This window comes from Nylanderia fulva, unplaced genomic scaffold (assembly GCF_048542155.1).
Source record: "Nylanderia fulva isolate GAGA-0341 unplaced genomic scaffold, ASM4854215v1 Scaffold4, whole genome shotgun sequence".
Taxonomy (NCBI): Eukaryota; Metazoa; Arthropoda; class Insecta; order Hymenoptera; family Formicidae; genus Nylanderia; species Nylanderia fulva.
Window position 1 is genome coordinate 2,974,979 of NW_028190476.1, and position 21,492 is coordinate 2,996,470.

General features: G+C 35.0%; 5 protein-coding genes across 12 annotated transcripts in view; 2 read left to right on the forward strand and 3 right to left on the reverse strand.

Annotated features, from left to right (window-relative positions):
• kibra (WW and C2 domain containing protein kibra) overlaps positions 1 to 2,704 on the reverse strand; it is a 62,175-nt gene extending 59,471 nt beyond the window's left edge. The window contains exon 1 of the mRNA XM_085486076.1: positions 628 to 2,704. Coding sequence (XP_085342202.1) covers positions 628 to 755 — 128 coding nt within the window. The 5' untranslated portion in view covers positions 756 to 2,704. The remainder of the gene's footprint in view (positions 1 to 627) is intronic.
• A 593-nt stretch (positions 2,705 to 3,297) lies between these two features.
• Positions 3,298 to 8,396, forward strand: LOC114937989 (protein FAM114A2). Of its 4 annotated transcripts, none has more exons than XM_029311678.2 (5): positions 3,298 to 4,824; positions 5,077 to 5,675; positions 5,753 to 6,064; positions 6,175 to 6,255; positions 7,397 to 8,396. In XM_029311678.2, the coding sequence occupies exons 1-4, from the start codon at positions 3,762 to 3,764 to the stop codon at positions 6,247 to 6,249; spliced, it is 2,049 nt and encodes a 682-aa protein (XP_029167511.2). In that variant the 5' UTR covers positions 3,298 to 3,761; the 3' UTR covers positions 6,250 to 6,255; positions 7,397 to 8,396. The 4 variants fall into 4 exon arrangements, with proteins under 4 accessions (XP_029167511.2, XP_029167509.2, XP_029167512.2 ...); XM_029311679.2 differs by lacking the exon at positions 7,397 to 8,396 and having other exon boundaries at positions 3,317 to 4,449; positions 4,513 to 4,824; positions 6,175 to 6,352; XM_029311680.2 differs by lacking the exon at positions 7,397 to 8,396 and having other exon boundaries at positions 3,317 to 4,449; positions 4,516 to 4,824; positions 6,175 to 6,352.
• Positions 6,144 to 10,347, reverse strand: Nup58 (nuclear pore complex protein Nup58). 4 transcript variants are annotated; one of them, XM_085486078.1, is made up of 8 exons: positions 10,154 to 10,347; positions 9,617 to 9,972; positions 9,336 to 9,543; positions 8,896 to 9,269; positions 8,329 to 8,553; positions 8,180 to 8,254; positions 7,839 to 7,873; positions 7,054 to 7,117 (listed from the first exon to the last, which is right to left on the reverse strand). In XM_085486078.1, exons 1-7 carry the CDS (start codon positions 10,219 to 10,221, stop codon positions 7,863 to 7,865), a joined length of 1,317 nt encoding a protein of 438 aa, XP_085342204.1. In that variant the 5' UTR covers positions 10,222 to 10,347; the 3' UTR covers positions 7,054 to 7,117; positions 7,839 to 7,862. The 4 variants fall into 4 exon arrangements, with proteins under 4 accessions (XP_029167514.1, XP_029167516.1, XP_085342204.1 ...); XM_029311684.2 differs by lacking the exon at positions 7,839 to 7,873 and adding an exon at positions 8,035 to 8,058 and having other exon boundaries at positions 7,072 to 7,117; XM_029311681.1 differs by lacking the exon at positions 7,839 to 7,873 and having other exon boundaries at positions 6,144 to 7,117.
• Positions 10,348 to 10,797: 450 nt separating this feature from the next.
• On the reverse strand, positions 10,798 to 14,826 carry SMSr (Sphingomyelin synthase related). Of its 2 annotated transcripts, none has more exons than XM_029311653.2 (6): positions 14,173 to 14,826; positions 13,533 to 13,861; positions 13,125 to 13,450; positions 12,897 to 13,040; positions 12,665 to 12,834; positions 10,798 to 12,546 (listed from the first exon to the last, which is right to left on the reverse strand). In XM_029311653.2, exons 2-6 carry the CDS (start codon positions 13,839 to 13,841, stop codon positions 12,146 to 12,148), a joined length of 1,350 nt encoding a protein of 449 aa, XP_029167486.1. In that variant the 5' UTR covers positions 13,842 to 13,861; positions 14,173 to 14,826; the 3' UTR covers positions 10,798 to 12,145. The 2 variants fall into 2 exon arrangements, with proteins under 2 accessions (XP_029167486.1, XP_029167487.1); XM_029311654.2 differs by having other exon boundaries at positions 12,665 to 12,819; positions 14,173 to 14,824.
• Positions 14,827 to 15,847: 1,021 nt separating this feature from the next.
• Positions 15,848 to 21,132, forward strand: Sec63 (translocation protein Sec63). The gene is made up of 12 exons (XM_029311726.2): positions 15,848 to 16,210; positions 17,172 to 17,274; positions 17,399 to 17,513; positions 17,591 to 17,696; positions 17,995 to 18,218; positions 18,301 to 18,462; positions 18,555 to 18,783; positions 18,856 to 19,001; positions 19,108 to 19,255; positions 19,375 to 19,867; positions 20,406 to 20,697; positions 20,776 to 21,132. Exons 1-12 carry the CDS (start codon positions 16,087 to 16,089, stop codon positions 20,914 to 20,916), a joined length of 2,283 nt encoding a protein of 760 aa, XP_029167559.1. The 5' UTR covers positions 15,848 to 16,086; the 3' UTR covers positions 20,917 to 21,132.
• The last annotated feature ends 360 nt before the right edge of the window (positions 21,133 to 21,492 follow it).

The following is a 21,492-nucleotide window of genomic DNA, read 5'->3' on the forward strand; positions in this document are numbered from 1 at the left end:
AGCCAAACGCGATGTTATTGCGACAAATTAAGATAAGAAATTTTTGGAAACTGAGGAATTTGAATCCTATGGTTGGGATCTCAGAAATTCCCCTTGTTCCTTCTCTAAACATCCCCTGTAAGAAAAAGACGAGAAAAATATTGGTCCGAAAGTCGGCTGAAATATAATATTTAAAAATAATATTTAATTGAAAGGTTCAGTCGCGTTAAATTTATTATTTTTTAAGCGTACAAGGCTATAAAATAATCATCAAATGTGTTTCCTTCAGCGCTCCAAGTTGTAAAAAGAAATTTCAATGTGACATATTTATACTGTCTGACAAGAAAAACGCCGAATAAAAAAAAAAAGTTGGACAAAGCAAAAAAAACGCCGCGTCTCCGTATATCTGCCGTAGAATGTACAGAGAAAGCGCGCGCGCGCGCGCGCGATACACCCTATATACATACATTCCCGCCGAATCGCGTATCTTCGCGAGATCGCGGTCTCGTGCGCGCGGGAGAAAGAGGGAGGGAGGGAAATCGTGACAGGGAGGGGGAGGGGGACGCTCACGCGCACATTCGCACGCGAAATTTTTCGCTCGCGCGAAGATGCTCGAAAGAGAAGAGGAACGAACGTTCTTTCACGTACCTGTCCCGGGGATCGATCCACGTAGTCTTCTTGGTGTTGTGATCGATGAAGTAGACCTTCCCATCGAAGTCCTGGGCGACGTCCCATCCTTCCGGAAGCGGTATCTCCCCATTCCGTCTCCTTGGCATATTTCACTGCGCTCTAAATCCATCCAAAAGCTCTCTCTCTAACGCCGTGCGATCGACGGGCGCATTTCTGTGGCGCGCGCGCGCGCGCGCGCTCTCTCTCGCTCAAAACGTACGAATAAGAGAGAGAACGAGATATACACAGGTGGAAGGGGAAGAGAGCGAGCAGCGGAGCGGCGAGGACGGGATGAAACGTTATTGCGCACACACACACACACATGAAGCGCAACGCGACCGGGAGGTCTATGTGTGTGCGCGCCAAACTCTCTTGTTCTCTTTCTCTCTCTCTTCTTCTTCTTCTCTTTCTCTGATTCTCGCGCTGAACTACTCCGCCATCATGAATACCTCATTATCATGAGCAGTGACGTCAGAGTCCCCGCCTCAGATTCCTCTCGAGCGGAATTCCACCGTTAACATAGCCGGCCGTCGAGGTGCAGGCCCGAGCGACGGCGACGGTGACAGTGTCGTCGTGTCGTGTCGTTCTTGCGTTCGCACGGGTGCATCGATCGGATGCACTTGGCGTATCATCGCCGCACCACCTTCCCAAGGTGGCCTCTTCCTCCTTTTCTTGTTTTTTTTTCTTCCTCCACACTCGCGGCACACTTCACTCGTATCTACTTCGCGCGACTCTCACCACCAGAAAAATAATAATAATAATAATAATAAAGGAAAACAAACTAAAACACCCACTCTTTCATTCTTAGATCTTCCTTCTCGCCGCGTTCTCGATCCACGTCGTCGTCGTCGGCACCAACTTTCACCCTCCGAACCAAATATATTCTATCGTATCCCTCTATCGGAGTGTCACCTCAAGGTTTCCCCACCGGGGAGACTAGTTTCACTAATCGTCCCGCAATAATATATAAACACTTGAGAATCGCGCGCGATTCTACCTGACGTTTGCCGCGTTCTCCAATATATCTACCTGAAGTTTGCCGCGTTCTCCAATATCTACCTGAAGCTTGCCGCGCTCCCCGATATCTACCTGAAGCTTGCCGCGGACGCTACAGCGACGACGTCGTCGTCGTCGTCGTCGTCGTCGTCGTCCTTGTCCTCTTCCTCGTCTTCGTGGCGGAACGACCCGCGACCCGTTTCGAGCGACGCGCGCTATCGCCGGCTTCGTGCAGCGGCGGAGCACGTTTCACCGTGTTCCCTTTTCCTCGTTGCATTAGCCGCGACTGTAATGCTAATGTCGAGCAGCGGATCTTGCGCGTTTTTCGCACGCAGGAATGTGGGAACCCGACGCCCTCTCTCGGCGCGCACGAGAGAACGATCTACCGTTTTTTCTCTTCTCTCTCTCTCTCTGTTTCTTTTTTATTTTCGTATCAAACTCCCGTTGCGGTTTAATTTTCGCACACTTTCTCGCTCGAGAGACAGAATAATCGCACACCTTCGCGGAAGAGGAGGACAACCAGAGTTCGTCGTCGGCGTTTCACGCGCGAATATAACAGAATATATATATACATATATATATATATATATATATATATGTATATGTAACACACCAGGGTATATTTTGATTCACGAGAAATAAATAATACGCGACGGACGGATTTTCTCGTTTCCGATACGATACTACCACCTCACGTCAGCTTCGAACATGCCGAGTGTTTGAGACATGCCACTGAACGTTCATGCCGTGCGCGAGTCTGGCATTACCTCTTGCTCTCTCTCTCTCTCTCTCTCTCCCGCTCGCGCTCTATCTCTTCTCGTCGTCTACCCCTCCGCTCCGACCCTCCCTTGCGTCATCCCGTGCACCGCAAGAACATCGCTGTCTCCCTCCCCGATTCTGAATCACGTTCCGTCTCGGTCTCGCTCTCGACGTTCGTCTCTGTCGCTCACTCGCGCGTCGCCCTCTCCTTGTTCCACTCACCTCCACCACGCTCGGTCCTCACGTTCTTCTCTCTCTCTCTCTTTCTCTCTTCCACCGTCGTGTGTCTCTGACCGCCGGCGCACGAAAGGCAGCGGGAATAGACGAACGAGTTGCCCTTTCGCCGGTTTCGCATTTTTCCCGCTACGCCGCTCGAATGGCGCCACTAGACGACTGTGGGCGCAGGTGCACCTCGGGATCGTTTTTTCGAGTACGAATATGCAGCGGATGTTTTTTTCTTGACAGATTGTCAAATCCTGGAAGAGAAATTGAAGAACATTTTTAACGCAACACTTTTCTCGAAACCTGGCAAATTTTGTCTGCATCCTATGATTATTAAATTGCATCGACCGTTTCACTTCGATATTAATTGATATTTAAGATTATACATTATAATTGTAAATTTATTTAGACGCGCAAGTCCGTAGGATTTTTTCCAGGAGGGAGCATAATTAATTTTTGTGTTGTTTTTTTCATTTTTTTTAATACGCAAATAAATGCCAGTGTTTATTCAATGCAGGGAGAACAAATGCCCCCTCAAATACCCTCCTCCGTATATATGCAACGAAACATTAACTGAATAAAAAAAGTGCAGAGATATTAAAACTGTTTTCTCTCCCTTTTACCTCGAGCAGAAAAAATACATTAGAACGGCATACGATCCATTTGTTTCAGTTACACTTTGCTTTTTTCCTCTTTTTCAACCTTCAAGCTGCATATACGAGACAATCTCGTAAATATACGCGTAAAGTGCAGCTGCAAAGGACGGAGCCACACTTGAACGCAGCCCTGAACCAATCCCGTCGCATGCGCAATAATCTCCGCTAATGCCACGAAGGCGTATATACGAATTTGACGTGCCAGACATGCCTCTTCGATGACTTTTTCATCCACGTGACCGCAATGTTTGGCACGTAATACATACAACATACACATCCCTTTATATATATGTATATATGATATATACACATGTATAAATAAACTGGAACATATGTTAATATAAGTGCTTGCTCCTTGCTGCTGAACAAGGTTTAATCTTTTGGCTTGCGAGATCGAGGTATCGACATAGAATTTATTCTAATCTTGGATGTAAAACCGTGCATCGTTTTTAAAGGTATATATAGACTTTAAAACGAGAGATGGCAACGTCCGATAGCGACACCGACTTTGAGAGTGCTGACGAGGAGTTGAGTCGCGGTGGGCCTCCTAAGAGAGACCTTCGAACGACCTATTGGACCTCGTCGACGGTTGACTCCGAATCGGATGACGATACCGAATTCGTCCAGCACGCGCCTTACAAAAGTTCAAATTGGCGAAGAAGACCCAAGACTTTCCGGAAGATCGCGACACCGATTGGAGTAACAGGTCAAGAGACGTCGGTCGATGATAAGAGTGATAACATTGACATTGGTGTCAAAGTTGAAAGCGATGCACGTATTGCCGAGTCAGTAGAATCTTCTAATAACCAAGAGGACACATCTCCCATTGCAACAAGGGGATCACCATTATCAACTTCTGGGATATCGGTACAAGATACTGAATCTATGGCAGAAAGCAGTACAGTTACAAAATCAGATGATGCCATGCCTAAAGTAGAAGTGACAAAGGCTGAGAAAGCCTCTGAAAGAACACAACAACGAAACATGTCTCATCGATTGGGTACAAAGAAATTGGCAACTAAAATTACAAAGGACAGCGACAATAAAAGTACAGACAATCAATGTTTATCCGAGTGTTTGAATGAAAGATCGCAATTTAGCAAAGATACAGATTGTGAATTGCAAAAGGATAAAAATCAACTGGAAGATGATCAGTCTAAATCAACAGGTATAAATGATTTATCAGAAATGGACATGCCGAAGGAATTAAAGTCAAATAAAAAATTTAAAGAAGTTTTTCAGCCTGAAGGTTGGGAAGGACTTAGCAATGATATTGAATTGCCCGACGAATTGACGGAAGAGAAATTAGAGCCTGTATTAGAGAGATTGTCCTTGACGAGCAAAGAATCGGACAGTTCTTTAGGAAATTGGAGTAGTTGGGGAAATTGGGGCGTAACTTCGTTACTTAATACAGCTACGGCAAGTGTTTCTACTCTGACTACTCATGTGTCTCAAGGACTTACACTTTTGGAAGGTACAATAGGAATGCAGGACTCCAAAGAATCAACAGAGATAAAGCAGGATGAAACTACTGCACTCGATGGTACAGTATCTAGGATAAACAATCCTTGTTGTACCCTGTTGTACAATATTTTGTTTTTCCGTATTTTATATATATATATATATATATAATTGTGTGTAATATTTTTTATTTATATATAGCACACATTTAATTTTTTATCAGGTATAACTCAATTACGTATGTCAAGATAAGTTGAGAAATGGTGAAGATATAATTGATAGATAGTAATGTATGAGTCATTTCAACTAAAATTTGTCAATTTTCTATTAATAGGTGTGGAATTTCAAGAGAAGGAAAATCAATCATATAGTGCATTTGGATTTGGAAATTTAATATCAGGAGTATCTTCAATTACAAAATTGGTTGAATCTACTGGTAGCAAAGTTATGACAGGTGGTTTAGATACATTGGAAGCTATCGGGAAGAAAACGATGGAAGTATTGCAAGAGGGTGATCCTGGATTAAAAAAGAAAAGAGCCTTCTTCATGAACGAACCCGAGAAGCCAAATTTATCGCAAGTTCTTAGAGAAGCAAAGGAAAAAGCCGAAACTGAGCAAAAAACAATCGAAGAACGCCAATTGGCGAGAAAAGTGCATTTCGAGAGTCTTTTCGACGATTATCAAGGACTCGTTCACTTGGAAGCTCTAGAAATATTATCAAAACAAAGCAATATGAAAATTCAGCAATATTTAATCGAATTGGACGCGAATGAATTGACTTCTGTGCAAGAAACATTAGAAGAGATCAAACAACTTTGTAATTTGAATGACGCAGATGATGAAGATGATAAAGATAATAAAGACTTGAAAGACAGATTAGAGGACGCCTGTCACGATCTTAGTGTCGATTTTACTTACGAAAAGTTATATAATGTAAGAAATTTAATTAGTAGTAGCAGCAATAATCAATTTTATTTATTATCACGTACTCGAATAACGAATATTTGCAGGTTTGGACAGAAACGAAAAATTATCTCGCATCAACGCATACGGACCAGGAAATCTTTCAGAATGCTATATCGGCTCTGGCACAGTTTACAGCGTTTTCCATAGAAAGATTTCATAAAACGGCAGAATTACTGTTAATCAAGGAACGACGCAGTACCGTCAACGAAGCCGACGCCTTGGTGCAACTCACCAATATTCTGTCTGATCAGATTAGCGTATTAGCCAATTTATTCTACGATGCATTACAGAAATGTACTGAGACTATGGAAAAACCGAACAATATTGAAGCAAATTTGGAAAAGATTTCGTCAGAAGTAAGTTTTCTATTGAATAATTCGAGCAGACTATACACACACACACACACACACACACACACATATATATATACAATGATTATAATACTGATAATTTATTTTTTATACAGGCATGTAACGCAAATTCATATCTTCAAGATGCCTTTAAACTCCTCATCCCTATTCTACAAGTTGGTGCAATTTGATAAAATGTAATAAAAATATAATGACATTTTTTATACTTTAAATTTAGACGTGTAAATGTATACATAGTTTTCAATTGTAAGTATAGACTATATAGCAACTTCACTTCACAAATATTTTCTATTTTATCTTTTCTATTTATATTCAAAAGAGGGACCAACTTATTAGAGTTTAATGTATTTACATGTATGTTTATTATATATATATGTGCTGTTATTAATCTTTATATTTTGTCATAGTTGAACACAAAATGATATGCATATACAATCATATATACATAATCATAAATAAACAAGAATATTAGTATAATAGATATAAAAGAGTTGATCAAATAATAATAGAAAATTATTTCAATATATGTACTCTCCCCTTAGAACATTACTTCTCTTGAAATTAACTTGAATTAAACTTTAGATATTTAGTAAGATGAAAGTATGTAAGTAAGAAAATGTTGATACAAGACATAGAATATTTATAACGTAAGGTATAAATTTAAAGCATGTTACAAATTACATTTTAATATACAAATATTGAAAAAAAATACAACTGTAACAATGACACATTGACGATACAGCATATGCTTTAATATCATCAATGATAAAAAAAGACTTTACATATATTGATCTTCAAATGTAAAAAATTACATAGGATAGAAAAATTACCATGTCTGAAAGAGAAGCGATCAATGTTTCCCTCTTTTATTACCAACGGGGGGCTTTTGTAGTTGAAAATTCGAGCTGCTTCCGTTTACTGGCAATGGTGCAGTCAAATTAATCGGCGCGTTAAAATTTAAGCTTGTAGTTGGTGGTTTCATTGACGAGCCTATAGCAATGTTAGTAGCAGACGATACCGGTGTCGAACTTTCCCAAACTGTAACAATATATTTATATCATTATTCTTTACTCATTTATCGCTATGGCGCTAAAACATGTAGAACAGCTGAAGCTATGGAATATTTTCTACACTTTATTAAAGATAATAAATGTTTATATTTTTGATAAAATCTATTTCAAGAGAGACAAACATATTATAGAGCCAATTTCGTCCTTTTATTATTTGTTAGAGATGTAATTGATAGCCCATATTCTTTTAATATTAATTAATATCAATCTGTTAGTACATTTAAAATTCATGTATTTAATTTCACAGATTTTCGAGAAAACACTCCCAACTTTTCATCCCAAACTCGAGTTGCAGATATGTACATACTTTCAACATCTTTACGTACATTCTACAGAACTTATTTCAATCAGTGATAAATTTAATGATATATATATTTCTTGATTAATATCTATATTTCGCAAGCATTTTACTATGTAATATGTATTAATAAAGCTATAAAAGCAGTCAAAGCACATACATATAAAGGCGCTATCATCTGTGTTAAGAAAGATAAATCTTTCAAGATAGCATCTAAATGCAAAGTATATAAAAGTATTAAAAAGATTAATAATCATCGCGATATAATCATCTATATAAAAGTTAACTGGTTATTCTATGTAAGAGATTTATTTATAGGCAAAGAAAAGCATATTACCCCTTTCCCGTAATTGACAATAACAAGGAAAAATTTGAAATAAAAATTTAATACCTCAACAATTATATTATATAGCCTCTACTTTTTTCCTGAAAAGGCAAAATAAAAGTCAAATCATACAAGTGAGAAAAAACTTAAAGTCGATTCGTCGAATGAGAAAAAGAAAGGAAAGAAAAATAAATAAAAAAAATTGTAAACACTTGTTAATTCTATTTATTAGTAAACGGCGTTAAATGTTAGTAAATTCTACCTCATAACTAGATCCACGCAAGACCTGAAGGTAGCAAATCTTTAGGAGGGAAGGGGGGCGATTAAAATTATTTCTTACAAGAGATCTCTTATTCGTAGCTCGAGGATATAGAATTACAAGAGAATCAACAACAAGACCTATTTACCTAAAGGATTTCGTGTTTCATAACTCGCCGGCCGGTTCGAGTTTAATGTCGTTGACGACAAAAAGCTTTTATTCCCTGTAAGCATTAACCTCGTTTTTCAAGACTTACAATGTTTCAATTATTTCGAAATGCTCATAAAATATTATTACCTGGTCCGAAGGGTGTGGGACCACTTGTGATCCTTCCGATGCTGCTACAACTAGATTTACCGTCTGTCTTGATACTATCAAAAACATTGGTGTTATCCTTCAATACATATTTTCTGAAATTAAGATACTGTTCTTTTTGCTGCTGCACCTTGGCATGCACGCTTTGCAATCGGCCAGCAACCGCGACTAGAGACTCGTGAAGTTTATTCATGGCCATTGTCAATTCTAATGATAAAAAATATGAATAAGTGCATGTGATTAAGACTTCTGGCTCTTTGCCAATCATGTAGAGATTGTGACGTCAGAGGTAAAAAAAAAAAACACATTAAAATTTCTTACATACCATTTTAAAATAAAGATATTTCAAAAAGTATTTTAAAAGTCTGCTAAAGTCATCTAAAATCATTTTTTATTAAAAAATGGCATCTAAGAATTTTCAGCGTGTTCTTTCTCGCCTCTGACGTCACAATCTAACATGGCCACGGCGAAGATCCGGGAGCCTTAAGAGTAAATAATATTCTAATTTCTACTCATGAATCTATTTAATGAAAGAATCAAGAGACATACCCTGTGGGGTTAATGTTCTCGGCGCCATCATAGCCTGTATATGCTTTTCCGTTGTCTCAATTTGTGATCTAAATAACATCAAATCGTGCTCAAAGCTTTCAGCTAATTCCATGAAAAAATGAAGAGGCGCATTATTTTCATATTGCAAGCCTGGTGGAGTGTCGTGAGTTCTTTGAGCTATTTCAGAGCTTTGCAACGCCTTTGCCGTATCTTGTTTCAGTTTATCAGCCGAAGAGCGGTCCCGTTGCACCGAACCGGATAAAGTAGACAAAATTTCCATTAGGGATGCTGTATCTTCCGCGCATCGAGTTAACGGTCTCGCCGAACCTCTTGCGATATCTGAAGATAGGCCCTTCTGTATTTTGACAAACTCCCTATAAAAATATCAATATCTCAGTATTGCATAAATATATATTTTATGTAGCAATAAAGATAATTACTTGAATTTAGCTATCGTTTCCATTAACTCGTTTGGCAATAGATTTTCTTTGGCAGCTGTCGAACTACTATTTCCTTGAGAAAGACCTTTATTATTAACCGAGACGTCTAAGCCACCAAGTCCTTTATTTGTATTAATTGTAGTAGTGGCAGCGATTGTCGATTTAGCGCCTAATAAAGTACTTCCACTACCGGTCCCGAATAAAGAAGCTACACATAAATGACAATATTAAATTTGATTACTTTAAGGCAAACAATATAAGAGATAACAGTATGTACGTACTATTGGTGGTAGCTGTACCAAAAGTTAAACTTCCCGTTGCAGTTGTATTAGATGTTGCGCCAAACGTTAGAGTATTCGTTGTAGCTGGTGTGCTAAAATTAAGACCCGTAAATAAAGGTGCAGATGTGGTAGGAGCAGGAAATAAACTGGGTGCAGTGGTCGTTGTAGTAACCACATTGGTGCTTAGAATTAAACCGCTGCATTGTGCTTGTGTGGAGGTTGTTGTGGTACCAAATCCGAAATTAAGACCTATCGTCGTCGTTGGAGCAGACAGAGCACCAAACGTTAACGTGTTGGACGTTGCGGTTGTGGTTGCTCCGAACGATGTATTGGTCAAGCCGAAGCCTGTTGCTGGTCTGGAAAACAAAAACAATCGTGTGAATTAATCAAGCGCTTGATCTTTCCTTCTTTGTAGAAAATAATTTTATATCTAAATATTTAATATTTAATTGGTGAGCAAGAAAATATATACTTTATCTTCATTGAATTATTGAAGTTACAATTATATTTTTAATGCCTTTTGAAGGTTATATTTACTTTTGAGCCCCAAATCCAAAATTTGGGCTATTAGAGGTGACCGCTGGAGTTCCAAACGAAAATGCCATATTGTTTATAACAACTGTTTATATCACGTACAATAAATAATTTATTTACAATATAAATACGCGCCAAAATTGTAATCTTCCTTTTTTATATTAGTTGACATGCGCCATGGAACATGTACTGCGTCATAGACGAGAAACTCTCATGATAAAATTTACATCGCATCCAATATTTTTATATCCAATAAGAGATGGTACTTTCTAGAGATTTTAGCATAAACTAAACAAGGCCATATATATATCGATATCAGATGCGATTCAAATTCAAAATTTAAATTCAATTTTCTTTTTATTTTTTGACATTATATATAATATTATTAATATTTAATTATGTGCATATATTTTATTTTTTGGATCAGGAACGAGCCTGAATCAAAGATATTAAGTCACGTATTTTGCACTAGAAATATTAATTGTCATTTTTTTGTAATTACAAATTGAATATATTTTAGAAAACTGGAATATATTTGTAAAAAAGCATGAATATTAATGCAATTTATTCTGAAAACATTTGTATATCCAGAAGATGAAGAGGTTGATTATTATCATACAAGATGATATAATACTGAAAAGTATACATTCTATTGAAATATTAATGTTTTTATTTGTACATATATATGCTATATTTTGTAACATCATCCGCAAATCAATTCAACTGTTTGATTCCGAACCAGGTCAGTATATTGGTCAATATTAGCAAGAGAGTTACTGTTGTATAGTTTGTGGAAGTATAAACACCAACACTCAGGCACCATCAATAAGTTATTATCAATACATATAATCAGTACCTGTTAATGCTAACAGGATAAACTAGTATTTATCACATAAGTAAAAAATAGATATGGATAAAAAAGCTAATTATATTTCTATTAGTAGTTTCTATATATAACTATATAGAAACTATTTGTATAATTATATATTGTACAGATATTTTTACAATAGAAGTCATGATAATATAGTATTTTCAGCCTCTGCTTAATAATATCACCATATCTATCTCCTAGTATATCTTATAAGTTATTAACTCTATCAGGTATCAGGAATGGATAATATTTATAACATATACTTTCTCGTATAAATATTATGTGACAGTAAAAACAATTTTTTTAAAATAATTATTTAAATTAAAAATTTTTAAATATCGTTATCATTAACTTGGTCTCACCATAAAAAATAATTAAACATTCCTGATAAAATGTGGGGTCTTCGTGAGTTATCACAATGTACAATCATTCCTTGATTCAACTTTCTTTTTGTATTGTAAAAAAAGGAAACAAAAGTACTTATGAGCAATGTTACATGGACAATGTTATATGTACAATTATAAAAAATAAGAAAGTCTTATAGATGATACAACATGCGTGGAAAATGCACGTCGAACCTTAGCTTATTTTATACACTATGATCTGTCTTTGGAGGCTTTCTTCTTAATGAATAAATTATTATATATATAACTTCTATAACATAGAAGTTTTTAAACCTCATTATATATAATTAACTATATTATATTATATACTTAACTATATATTATAAATATTATTTTAATCTCTCTCGGTATCTTATAATATATATAATCATATCGCAAAAATAAATATCAGAATTAATATTACATTCTCGCTCAATATTATTTTAATGTATAAACAGATTTGTCAAATAAACAGTCAGTATTTTTAAAAGACAAATATATAGTATAGAGAATTACTTTTCTTGAATTCACGTATCTTGATATTTTTCGAATGGTAAAAATGTAATCTGTTTGAACAAATTGTTTTCCATATCACATTTTCTTTATACATATATATAAATAATATATATAAATTATAAAAAATCACAATCAAACAAGAAATCAGTGAAAAGAATCTCTTGCACCACATATTTATCTTAAAGATACAACACAGAAATAAAAAAGAAAAAAACTGGTTCGACGTTAGCGTTCTTTCTTTGTGCTGTTTAAACTGCCGTTTATGTTGCGTTGCGTTTTTCGGAGATAAATCCAAGATCGTACGTATTGCCAAATATTCTTTCCTGTGCCTACTAAATTGCAAACTATCAAGGACGGCGATTCGTATTCATTAGGAACAATACCATCAACGGACGCTTCAAAAAAGCTAAATAATGGAAACCAAATTCTGGTTCTAATCGAATCGCGCTGCATCAATGCTTGATTATTTGCTAAAGTATGATAATAAAGGAATAATCGCGAAGTTATATAAAACGCTACGAAAACGTCAATGGAGTAATGCTCATGCGCCGCCAAGATAAAGAAAATACCAAACATGTTGAGCATCCATGTGAAAGTATGCAAAAAATACAAGTGTCTCGGAGTATCTGTAATAACAAGATAAATAAATAAATAAAACATGTCACAATATACAAGTATTTATAAATCACAGCTTTTTCTTGTTGAAAAAAAAAATAAAATAAAATGACAAATATCATTACTTACATTCTGTAATGAAAAAATTCAGCATAGTTAATGCCACTGTATGTCCACTAAACATGTAATCTCCACAAGTTCTTACACCTTGAATAGACATACCAGCACCTCGCCAAATAACATAAGCCATTGCTATTTTATTATATAGCTCGACATATGCAGAACTAAACAGATATACACTTGTATTTAAAAAATAGGTATATATTGTATATTACAATGTGCTTTATTCTTTTTCTCTCACCTTGACCAATCTTCATCCGGAACTTTGCGCGGTTGACACTGTAGATGCGCACCCGGTACGGATAACGAAGTAATGAGCATTGTTACGCATCTCAGCAGGAAGACTGTACCCGACAGTGCAAAAAACCGCCGTAATAAAATAAATCTGTCAAGAACTTAATAAATTAGTCACACTAATAAATTATATTAATATTTGCATAATTTTAAATAGACTTATAATTTTCTTTACCTATACTTGTGAAATATAAGCACAACAAGCCATATCGCAAAAAGCAGAGTTCCAGTGACTTCGCACATATCAAATGCCCAGGGGATATGAGGTACGTTGTCTAAAAATATGTCTGGCAATGGAGGATACTTCTTCATATCAGGCACTCTGTCGTGGACAATAACCATCACAAAGGCAGTAATCCATGTGACGATAAACAAATATCCCAAACTAATGATTGTTTTCCAAATTTCAGGTGGTAAATGAGAAGCATGTCCGTCCTCCGATACAGAAGCCGAATAAAACTCTTGCTCTATGGATACCTCATTTGTACCAGTGCTGGGTATCTAAAGCAAGATTATTTCAAATATAGCATTTTATTCACGTTTCTGTCAAAAGAAATTAATTTGAAACGAATATTCTCTTTACTTCATGTTTATTCTGTTGAGTATAAAAGTTTGGCGAAGGAAACAAATCCACATATCCCAGGTCAAATAAAGCAGCGATGTTATCCCTTTGCAATTGCTTTATAGCAAGGTATAATTTTTTTATAGCACCAATCTTCTTTATATTCAAAACGTTTGATTTCAAGTCATCTTCTTTCAATGTCAGCAGTACTTTTCCATCGATCTCGTGAGAATAAAATAAATCTGCATACTCCTCGTAACCATTTTCTATGAGCCATATCTTTACATCGGAGCATGTCCATTCGACGACGTTTCTCAACGTCATGTTCATGTTGTTGAAGTGTATTTATCCTGCATAAAAGTCAAGATTATAAATATATATTATAAATATATATTATTACAAAGATTATAAATATACATATACATTGCAAATCAAAATTATATCTTATTATAGCAAGTAGGTGACTGCGATGTAAGCAATCCTGTCAAATTAATAAATTTTGAAACAGAGAAATATGTAGTAAGTAAAATAAGAAAAACACCAGCAGAACTGTCACCGAAATTCAAGCACTGTCACAAAATAATATCGGAATTAGATTTTCGAAGCTGCACCTAGGCAGAGAGCGCACCTTAACCTGCGGGAATAAGGTTAAATACCTTACCTGAGGAAAGTCTGCGCGCCAGAATCGTCGATGATATCTTATCAGAACATTTTCGTGCGTTTAACGTGCGTGTCACCATGCCACCACGATTATTTTCTATCAAGTAAAGTAAGTCATACGTATGGCAGTATTTGCGTTAACACGCACAACGGAGCTATCGATCGCGATGTAGCGCGAATCGAGATCTACTAATTACCGGTACTGTAACCCGCGGCCTCATTTAGTTTAAAGCGCTACGCGAGTGCAACAATGCGAATATAATATTTACGCCGTCGACGTTGTTGTTTGCGCGCGAGGAAAATATTAGAGCGCGACTTTGAACGCGCTCGATACCCCAGGAAGGCCCCTCCGCCTCTGATATTGTTGCCGATGATGCTATATCGCCGTGTGCGAGATCAATGATAACAATAATATTCCTAGAATGACACACGATTCCAAGTAACAAAGCACAGGAAATGATTCACAGAAATAAACATAAATTTTATATATATATATATATATATATATATAAAAATATATATTTGTCTTTTATACACGATCTCTTTTGTGCGTTTTCTACCGCCTGACAACATTAAATTGCGACGTCGTTATATCATATATGTACAACTTATATATATTATCATAACTCTTTTAAAAAAAATACGATAATTTATTTATAAATTTATTTACATAACGTGATATGTAGAAGAGCGTATATATATAGATAAGAGAAAAAAAATTGTTAACGTACAAAATGCTAATTTATTTTTTATGCGTAATGCGAATAACATCTGCAACAAAATGTGTGCTACAAAGTGCTGGTCTCATAAACAAGTTATATATATATATATATATATATATATATATATATATATGTGTGGTATGAATAAATAACCGGATGCATATATTTATCTATTGAAATATTTTTCATCTCTCATTCCTTCTCTCGTCCTAGATTGGACAGAACTTCACGCTACACGACACGAGGATCGTCGTTTCCTATCTTTGAGCTGTCTTGTGTGCATGACACGCTCACTCGAGATGTTAAAAAACCGTATTAAAGAAACACCGTTATTTAAAATGGCAGCGACGTCTCTCTGTTGTACGCTATATATATTATATATATACTTTTTCGTTTCTTTTTCCCGCGCTTTGCTTTTTTCCCTCTAAAATATTACTTATATTTTTTTTATTTTCAAATTTTTTATTTTAAATAATAGTAAGAGAGAATATGCATTTCCAATTGAACATCCAATAATTTAGCATATGAATCTTTATTTTTCAAAGAACATGAATAGCCCCCTTATATATTTTGAAATCAGTAAAAAAATTTAAGCATTATTTGAATATATAAACTGGAATTGATTTGCATTTATTTAATATAAAAAAGAGAAAATAACCAAAAAATTAAATTTAAAAAATTTAAGAAAAAGAAAAAAATATGTATAATTGTACGCCCCCTGCTGGAAAAATTCTACGAACGTCCATATGTATACGAGAATAAATTAAAAATAATTCGATTCCTACCCATACATCTTATATTATCATTATTCATCTTGAGAACTCGCATTGCTTTTTCTTTTTTTCGTCCGAGGGCGACGGTCCCTTGCACGCGTGTAACCCGATTAATCTCCGTGACAAAACGACGGGGGTCGACGTCATCAAGCGATCAGAGACAGCTCAGGAGCAAAGTTGAACTACAACGCCAGTCGTCGCGCGTACGTCAGAGTCGATAGTGCGTGCGTGCGAGTGTCGAGTGTGTCCGAAGGGTACTCGAGGTGCTGAGTTGGCAGTCTTGACAAGGCAGTTCCCCCGCAAACTGTTGATTTGCATGTACGACATTCGTGTAGCAGCGCGAGCCCGGATAATGTTACGAATGAATGTACTTAAACGGTCTATCACTTAAAATAACGCCGCAGATTACTTAAATGAGCGATGAGCGGACAGAAGTTCCAGTATGACGAGAGCGGAGGGACATTCTTTTACTTTCTGCTCTCCTTCCTGGCGTTACTGTTGGTACCCGGGACCTACTACCTCTGGCCACGTTGCCCGAAGCAAGGTTAGAGTTCGCAAGATGAGTCCCAATTTTTCAGATCGAGTCATTTACGATCCGATGATACGCGATCATACAAGCACGATTCTCGGTCGTACCGATCTTCCTCTACCTTTATTCTCGATTTTTATTCTTTACATTCCTTCGTTTCGCCTCGCTTCGCCTCACTCTCTTCCGGGCCAATGTTATATTCGTCCGATAATCTGATAAAATCAAAATATTTGGTCTATTACTAGTGGAATTCTAGATGTATAATATTCATATCTATATTAGTTCTTATATTCATTGATTTATTTACTACATTACAAGTAATTACATGGCTATTATATTATACCTTTTTAGAAATTTTTATTTATTACACATTTATAAGACCATTATACATTGCATACAATTTATTTGAAAATTCTAGTCAGATGTTGATATTTACTTGTTTGTCCAGTACGCAAAAGTTTAGAAATAATTATTGAGTCTTTGCCTTTGCTTAAATATTTCAAAAATCTATTTCAAGATTTTTTAAATGTATACAACAAAAATTCTATTACAAACTCAATTCTTATTAAGTTATAAGGTTTATTGTAATAATTTTTAAACAATGTTGGCAATTATGTATGTAGAATTGACATGTGCATATTAAGATAGTGTGCAATAAAGACAATACTAGTTAAAAAATTGTATTATATAAAAATCTTTCATTTATTTAAGGAATATTTTAATAAATGCAGAGAGAAATTATGTATTTAATTTTATACATTTTTATAAATCTTTGTGTAATAATTCTACTTAGTTCTATATTTATAATTTAGTCTTATATTAAAAATATCCTTATATTATTCAAACATAGAATTTTTTGTGATTAACATTACTGATTAAATATAATATAACAAATAATATTGAATTATAAAAATTAAAAATATCTGAACAAATTTCTTAATTTTTGTGTGTTAGTAATCTTTCTATTTTTATTCAGATCCTGATCAGGTAGCCAAAGAATGTCAGTGTGATGGGTGCAAAAAGAAAAAAATCATCCTTCAGGCAAATAAACCTTGGAAGGAAACCAAGGCTTTATTTACGTAAGTTTTTATTATTTGTTATATATAAAAAATAATATATAAATCTATAATTTACACATTTATATATAAAAAAATTGTATGCTTGTTATCTTTTTATGCTAATAAAATTATATTATTATTGCAGGAAATTTCTAATCATTCTGGGATGGGCCATCTTGATATTATTAGCATATAAAGTGTCCCAGTTTGATTATGAAATGGCCAATTTTGATCCATATGAGATACTAAATGTACCAGCTGTGAGTATAAAATTTATATAAATTTGCATTTGTGATTTGTTGCATAACAAAAATAAGTACTAAAGTTGCAATTTTAGGGTTCTTCACAAAGTGAAATTAGGAAAGCTTATCGCAAGCTTTCATTAATTCTTCATCCTGATAAAGAAACTGGAAATGAGAAGGCTTTTATGAAATTAACTAAAGGTAAAGAGCAACAAATAGATAGATTGCACAAAACTGAAAAGATACAACATGATTATGTGAAACATTTTACAACCTATTCAATAAATTTATAGCACATTTATTATACACAAATGGTAATACAACATGTGGAATGATCAATGATAAAATTGTGTTAGAATACCTGCACTTGAAATTAATCTTATAACAACTAAAAATTTAGCATCACATTTAGTTCTTGAAAATTATTACACTGGTATCAAATTGCCACTACTAATGCTCTAAATATAAGTTAACTAATTTTTTTTATTAACAAAAATAGCTTACCAAGCTTTAACGGATGATGAAGCACGAAAAAATTGGGAAAAATATGGAAATCCGGATGGTCCAGGGGCAATGAGTTTCGGTATAGCTTTACCTTCCTGGATTGTCGAAAAAGAGAATTCAGTGTGGGTTTTAGGACTGTATGCATTAGTGTTCATGGTTGCTTTACCAACGATTGTAGGAATGTGGTGGTACAAGAGCATTCGCTACACTGGTGATCAAGTAATTGGCTTTATATGCTAGACTAAATTTTTATATGGTAACAAATTGTATACTAGTTATATATATATATTTATATTTCTAGGTTCTTCTGACAACAACCGAGATGTATTACTTTTTCTTCGTGAAAACGCCGTCTATGTCATTGAAAAGAGTTATCATGATTCTTGCGGCGTCTTTTGAATTTTTCAAAAAACGCAATGCAGAAATAATCGAAAGGCATACTGACATCGAAGAAGTTCCTTCGGTAAATTTAGTTGTATTTCAATGTTTTTTTATTATTTTTTAAATGAATACATTACTAATTTATATATATCTTTTTTCATATACTCATTTCAGCTTATCAAACAATTACCTAATTTGGGAGAGAAAAACAAAGAAGTACCACTATGCCATTTGTATTCAATTAAAGCTAGAGCCTTACTACATGCACATTTATCACGTATATCGCTCAATCCTGAGACACTAGATAAAGACAGACAGTATATTGTAAGAAAATGTCCATATTTGATTCAGGAAATGGTTGCCTGTGTCCATCAAGTTATACTTTTAGCTTATGCTAGAAGAGGTAAACATATCCTTTTTTTAATAATAATATATGTGATTTGTAAAATAAATTTATGGAAACTTTTTTTTATAGTACCACGGGTGCCAACTATAACAACTATAGAAAATTGTATGAAATTGTGTCCAATGATTGTCCAAGGGTTTTGGGAATTTAAAAACCCTCTTCTTCAGTTACCACACATAACTGAGGATAATTTAAAATACTTCCATGCAAAGAAGGTATTACTGAGAAAGAAATTCTATCTATTGATAATGTTTTTATCATTATTAATGAGAGTTACACACACTGATAATGTTCAGAAGTAAATGTGTGACTTTTCTTTAGCGTCAAATCAAAAGTCTTCAACAATTTGCACAATTGAAAGGAGAAGAACGAAGACTGATACTTAGAAATTTGTCAGACAGCCAGTACGAAGATATTATGAAAGTTCTCGGAAATATGCCGTACATAGACTTCAAAGTACGATCTGAAGGTAATTTAATCATTTTTTCTGTTTCTTTTATAAAGTAGTAAATACATTTACAATGACTATAGTAATGTATGTTTTGTATACAGTATTATATTTTTTAATTATATATGTATATTTCACAGTAATTGATGATGAGAATCCTACAGTCTACACTGCTGGTGCTATCGTAACTGTAACAGTATCATTAACGCGGAAAGATATGAAACATCTTTTTGGAGATGATTCCGTCAACGAACAAACGATGATTGATGATACTAAAGCTGGTGGTGAAGCAATCGACGAGGCCTCGGAGGAACAAAACCAATCAACGAAAGCTGCAAAGCCGGCGTGGCTTAAACAGAAGAAAGGTCAAAAGAAATCACATAAAAAAGGTACCAACAAGAAACCCGCTCCTGCTAAAAATGTGCAGGCGCAGTCCCAAACTGTAGCCAATAATACTCAACATAGCAGTACTCCTAATGCGAGAAAAAAGGATGATAAAACGGAAAAAGAGTCTTCCAAGGACAAGCTGTCTGACGTTAGTGACAGCGAAGCCGAAAGCGATAGAAGCGATGACGAGGATAGTCATGACAAGAAGGACGCGTCTCACGACGACGATGATACAGAATGGGAAAAGTAAGGAGAAGAAATATTTTTTTTTTTTTTTTTTTTTTTTTTTAAAGCTAGATCCTTGCCACGATTATGTTGTAATTGTAACGTCAGAAGCGAGAAGCACACGCTGAAAATTCTCAGATGCCATTTTTAAATGAAAAGATATTTTGATGGAATATTGTAGATGGTTTTAGCATACTTTTAAAATATCTCGAAAATTATTCTTTTCTCTTGGTAATCAATTAACAACCGTAAAATGATAGTGACTTTGTCATGCGGAATGACTGCGCAAAGATCAGACAGACTGAGCCTCATTACAGTAATTTTATAGCTGTTGATTGATTATAAAGGGAAAAGGATAATTTTAAGAGTGTGCTAAAGCTATCTGAAATATCTTTTTATTTCGAAATGGCATCTAAAAATTTTTGGGCGTGTGTTTTCTCGCCTTTAACGTCACAGTTTCAACATGATCGACAAAGAATCCGGAGTCTTAATACATTACACTTTGTATATGTACTTCATTTATGAAGTTTGTAAACGCATTCTTTTATCTTTTAAACAGATTCCAACAAAGAATATCCAAGCGAGAAAGAGTATTAGAGGGAAGGAGTAATTTATCGCACGAAGTGCATTGTCCGCTTTTTCCCGATGTTAAGCAGGAGTATTGGTGGGTCTATATCTGTGATCGCAAAAGTCAAACGCTGTTAACAACCCCTATACATGTCACGTCCTTAGCACAATTTGAAGAAGTGCAATTAAGATTCACAGCACCACGCTGGCCAGGCCTGTATACGTTTACCGTATGTTTACGTAGCGATTCGTATTTGGGTTTTGACCAAGCTCAAGATATCAAAGTAAGTAATTTAAAAACACAAGTGATATATGCAAAAAAAGTTTTTTCACAATTTACACAACAACGTATCGCCTTACAGTTGGACGTGAAGGAAGCGCCAGAAATCCCGACCGAGCATCCGCAATGGGACATCTCGGACGAAGAAACCGCAGAGGATGTGGATGCAGCTGATGAACATTCCGAGTTCACGACCGATGAGGACATTAGTGACAATGAATAATATCTGTTTCTCAGATATGTGATTGGAATAGATATTCTAAAAGTCCGCATTTTCCTCTTTTTTTATATTCTCGAAGTTAATGTACAATGGACTTTTATACACAGAATTGCATAATCGTTGATGTATGTGGACAATCTAGGAAAAAATAGTCTGGTGTGTAAGATTTGTCAGTGTGGAGAAAGTAATAGCGAATAAAGAACATAATATTTATTTTAACATTGTTGTTTAATCCTCAATTTGTGTGTGGATGCGTTTATTCCTCAATTAGTATGTACACAGATTTTCTAATAAAATATATATCTTATTGTATACATAAAATATTTACATTAAAATACATTTTTTCTCGTTAAAACATTTTTCTCCTTCATAATCTAGCAATGACAAACAATCTTAAAATCGAGATTGAGAGAAAGTATAGTGAAAAGTGTTATATATATGTATGTATGTATATACACACAAAAGATCACTCAACCGTTGCATTTTTTATTACAGAAGCCACAAACTTAAGCGTTCACTGATTCATTACAAGAACAGTCTAACAGAATATCATTAGCTCAATAGATATATTAACGAGAA